Here is a 5,000-nt window from a genome sequence, read left to right on the forward strand (position 1 = left end):
TAAGCGTTTCATATTGCCTTTTTTTTGTGTGATTATCAAGCTTTAGGTTAAAAGGTATTTAATTTCTCGTAAAAGGGTTTCATGGAACGTTCCATCGTACTCGGATGGCTAACAGCTATTTTGCTGTCAAGGCCATTGGTGATTGGTTTCAAAATTATTTTATGTTGTCATTGCGGCATTGACAATGCAAGTAGATTGAAATATTAGGCAGCAAAAAGCAACTGACAAAAAAAGAGAGTAATGTTGTCACCCTCCTTATTTTGTTTTATTAAACTCGGGAAGTTGTTTTGGTTCTGACTAGAAATAAGCGTCAATGAAAAATATTTTTGCTAGTTTAGAACTAACTTTTGCATGTATGGCTCCAAGAACGTCATTTGGAATGGCTGGATTGGAGTTCTGATAAGAACTGTTTCAGGATAAACAGTAAGACCGGTTTGGGAAATCTGAGCAGTTTCATTCGTCAGGCGCTTTATGGTGCGCGGAAAATAAGCGGTGTGTAAGCCGACCTGATGATAGCAGACTAGCCGTCTTTCTAAGGTTAAACAGTGATTTATATAGCAAGATGCACAAAAAGGTAATCGCACTTAATTTCATGTGCCCTCTGAACACTGCGGAGACAAACTGTAGTTGGAAGAAGTTTTGCTGCATCAACTCAAGATAAAACAACCTCCCAAATGCATCACGACAGACGGATTCCCTTACTGGTTTTGAAACGCTTCATGTGGAACTGTATTCTTAGCCAAAGACAATGCATTAATTATTTTAAGGCTTTGACGTCAGTTCTTACAGTTCCTTCCTGTAGATAGGTGGACTTCTTTCGTTAGCACAATATCGTTCTTGTTGTATGCTCTCTATTGTTTTATTGCAATTGGTCGATAGATAACTCTCGTCATAAATTTATGGTCCTATACTTAAAGACAACACAATTAATTAAATGCTCTTTGTCTTGATCAATTTAAAATTCTCAAAAAGACTTTTCGCAAATGACAATAATTAAATGTAATGTTCTTTTAGTTCAAGACTTACCATAGCACCAGCTTTAAGATCTGTAATAACTGTAAACTCGGCAGATTGAATGCTTTTCCTTTCAGGATCGCATTTTAGATGGACCTCAGAATGCCACAGGCTTCCTTTGCTACAATGGCCACAGATTGCAAAACGTTATCACCTTAATAGCGGTGTTCGTCCATTGTTAAATATTTTAGTTCATTTTCGTCCATTCTTAAATGTTTTCGTCCTCCATGACTATCTACTATCTTTTGCGGCCACATGTGGTAGACAACGGCTGTCCTATGTTCTCAAAAACAACTACATACAAGGAACGAAACAAACAATAAAAATGAGATAAATAAAGAAATACTTACGTATACACCAATTTCATTGTACGTTGAGAGGCAAGGCCACACCTTGCACTATTCTGAGATCCTATGTCCTCATAAAGCGTGTCATTAGTCCACCTGCAAATCTAAAACACCAGACAACTTTAGGACACAGGAGCATTATGCACAAAATATGGTTAAGTTGAGTGCGGTTTATCATGGCCAGTTCACAAGAAATATTGTTATTCAAAGTATTTTCTTCGTAATAGGTAGTACATACGTAAAAATATTATCCTGTCGAGAAGTGGCTGATCACAGAAAGATAGTGCTAAAAATTGTCTATCATGAAATATAAATTATTTAACTACAAATATTTTAAACTCTTAGAATCGTCGATCGTTTTCTAACGGCATCTGTTGAGGATGACTGTCAAGAACGTCAAGACACCAAAACCTAGAAAAAATTAAGGATCTCTTGGATTGGCGCCACCTTCATACGCTCCGAAACAAGGAAAGGTTGCTGGGGTAAAGAAAGAGTTGACATAAAAACCAAAAGGATTGTATTTGTCCATCAATGTGGTCGCGAAGTTCTCGCCTAATTTCAGCTCTACAGTCTTGTCAAATATCGCAGTCAGGGCACTCTATATGTTTGATCAAAATATTGTAGTTTTTAAGTTAATCAGCATCAGCTAATTCAGTAAAGAATTTACTTTTAGACATTAATTTTAAACAGTAAGTGGTATTCGGCCCTAAAACATTTCTCACAATGCAATTCTCGATGCCTGTTGCTCGACAATCACAACTTACAGCAACATCACCTCCGGAGCAGTCTCCAAACGTCCCCAACGTAAATGATTTGCATGGATTGTAGCTGTACCAATATCCATCGTCTGCTTTTACAGTAAACCTGTTGGGCAAATATCAATTAACTGTTCATGGATAATATACTTAAAGTTATCTAAAATGTCACTTGCTTTATTCAGTGGAATTTATTTAACGTAATTCCCTTGCAATTGTTCTACTATCAAGCTTTTTTGGAAACTTGGCATAATTAACATTCATGATATGAACATTAAAAAAATGCAATAAAAAATGGGGTCACCGTGCTTGTTTACGCGTCAGCAGGCTCTTAAAATTGGGCATTTTTACTGTTTTCGCCTTAAAAATTCGAATCGATTTTATACAGAATTAAGTCTTGGTTACTTCAGAGACACAAAATTTGATTTTGAAAATAAAGCTTCTTTTGTTCACATAAGCAGTATTGCTTCATTTACGCCGTCTTTGATTCTCTGGTTGTGGGAATAGTGCACTTTTTGGGACAGCTCCGTGGTTAGCTCGAAGTCCTCGCCTTGGATAAAATACACCCAGTGCGGAACTGTTTTCCAAAAAAAAATTCATGTTCTACTATCAAACTTTTTTTCTTCTTCAAATATGTTCTTTATTAGACTGTTCTTAGCAAATACCTGAAAAAAAAAAATCGAAGGTCACCGTGCTCGTTTGAGAGAAAAGGAACATTTATTTCGCTATCGGGTTTAGTTTGAGCGAAATCTCTTACGTTTTGTATGCGCACGTGCTCATGAGCGCGCGCTAATGACGCGAAAATCGTGCGCAGTAGGGATGCGCAATGCAATACTAAGGAATTACCTTAAACTGAGAATGATCTAACTAAAGAGGATTCATTTAAAAGACCCGTAGAGCACAGAAGAACATGAAAGGTAGGAATTACGACAAACGCCACACTCTCGGTAAAATTTCACAACACTGGTGAGCACAACAATTTCTCTGAAACGTGTCGACAAACTTATGATGTGCTTTACAAACCTTGGACTTCCCCCTGATTTCGCTAGACTCGCTAAATTATAAATTCTGTGCTGGCTATCAAGGCAAGCGCACAGAGACACTTCTGACATGTTGGAAAAAGGAAAAGGCTGTTCTGTTGTATGGTTGCCATTCGCTGATTCACACTCAAGGAAACTAAACAGGACGGTCGAGTACAAAAGCCACCTGATGCCGCTCAGTGAAGCCATAGTGCAGGAAACGCTGGAGGAAGAGAATAAGGTTAAATGTTAAATATCAGTAGTTACTTGTAATGCTTTTCGAGGTAGTGAAATAAAAGGAGTGCAACGGCTTTTGATTCTGAAATCTGAATTATGTCGGCAGTGAGGGGTTAAGGTCAGCTAAAATTCGTGGAAAACCGACAGGATATAGACTGAGATGATCAAAACTGCATCAAGAACACTCATGCATTAGTAATCGCTTTGCTTCCCTAATTACCTAATGGTATTAAAATGTCCAATTCAAATTAGGTACAATCAAAAGACACGCTTGAAAACTGAAAAGACCACATATGAAAATTCACGTGATGGTTTAACTGGATGCTCTATTAACTCTGGAACAAAGCATATTCTTGCTAAAGACCAAGCAACAATTTGTACACTAAAGAAACTATGAGCAATAGAAAAAAATAAATAGAGATGCAGCCTAAGACACATCTCTGACATCATCACCTCGGAGGACCGATTGCTTAACGCATCACTGAAGTTTGCTATTTTTCGCTGTTTTAGGAAGTCGCTCGAATCGCGAAGAAATGAACTTCTAACATGTCTTCAACTGGGTTGTTAATTAACATAGCCAAAAAAAACGTGACCTTGTGTTTCGAAGTACACTCCTCGCGACACACAAAGGAAGTCTTGAATGCTACTGAGGAATTGTATTCGAGTGCGACTATAAACACGCTGAACTTGACTCGTATAGATTTTGTGGAAATTGGTAACGTCACCGAAGCACGGTTATCTCTTTTATACGCAACTGAACTTTTTAACTTTGCAATTAAAAAGTTGATCCTGGTTGAAAATTTTCTGAGAATTATGGAAAACAGTTGGCTGTAGTGATCGCAGAAACCAAAAATCAGCCTCTTGTCGTATTCACTTCCGGTATCGCTTGCACTGCAAAATTTTTAGCTTTGACAGACCATGCGTAGTGCAACTGGTATTCAACTGGTATTCTTCTTGTTACCTTGACTTGTAACTTTCTTCAAATCGTTGGATTAATGATGCACTACCAAACAGAGGTAGAAACGGTGTCCAACTTTGTTGCCACTAAAACTTGAAGTAGATTATTGAGTTAGTAATGTTACTGAAGACATCATTGTAATTTCAAGTAAATTAAACTCGGAACTTACGCTGAAAAGTTGTAATAGTTGAGACTCTAGCGAAGGTTATCATCTATAGGTGCTAAAGAAACCAACTGCAAAATATAGCATACATGGTGCCATCGAAAACTCACCCCTCAAAAGCTTCGTCCGTCCTCTCTTGGATTTTCTACCTGTGTTACGCAATCTCTTCTAGAGAGTTATCACGTGTTTTTCACAGGATACCCAGGCCACAAGATCACTGGGCATCATATCTTTCTTGTGTTTCCAAGAGTTACATGGTCGAACCTCGTTTTTCTTTTCAATCCTCATCAAGACGTATTTCCCAGTACTGAAGAACGTTGAGGTCTTTCACCAAATTATTTAAGTAAAGTCCAAAACGTGAAACGACTAGCAGCTCCTTGTCATAAAAGCATGAAAATTACCTCATCCTAAATTCTCTCTCTCTTTCAAGCAGTTTTACCCATTGACCCCTGAGAGAGAGACTTAATAGTATTTATTTTACTCTGTCTAAGGCCAGACATTTTTACT

The 5,000-nt window shown here is 37.7% G+C and overlaps 1 protein-coding gene across 5 annotated transcripts in view; it reads right to left on the reverse strand.

Moving 5' to 3' along the window:
- Positions 1-4,663, reverse strand: part of LOC137997161 (uncharacterized) — an 8,256-nt gene extending 3,593 nt beyond the window's left edge. For 3 of the 5 annotated variants that reach the window (XM_068842985.1, XM_068842986.1, XM_068842987.1), the window contains exons 1-6: positions 4,604-4,649; positions 4,334-4,422; positions 3,140-3,358; positions 2,126-2,225; positions 1,365-1,465; positions 1,027-1,135 (exon numbers count right to left, since the gene is read on the reverse strand). In XM_068842985.1, the coding sequence (XP_068699086.1) occupies positions 1,027-1,135; positions 1,365-1,465; positions 2,126-2,225; positions 3,140-3,345 (516 nt within the window). In that variant the 5' untranslated portion in view covers positions 3,346-3,358; positions 4,334-4,422; positions 4,604-4,649. Of the gene's footprint in view, positions 1-1,026; positions 1,136-1,364; positions 1,466-2,125; positions 2,226-3,139; positions 3,359-4,333; positions 4,423-4,499 lie in introns of all 5 variants that reach the window. The other 2 variants (XM_068842983.1, XM_068842984.1) reach the window with 2 other exon arrangements.
- Positions 4,664-5,000: the final 337 nt, after the last annotated feature.

Source organism: Montipora foliosa, chromosome 3 (genome assembly GCF_036669935.1).
Source record: "Montipora foliosa isolate CH-2021 chromosome 3, ASM3666993v2, whole genome shotgun sequence".
In the NCBI taxonomy this organism is placed as follows: domain Eukaryota; kingdom Metazoa; phylum Cnidaria; class Anthozoa; order Scleractinia; family Acroporidae; genus Montipora; species Montipora foliosa.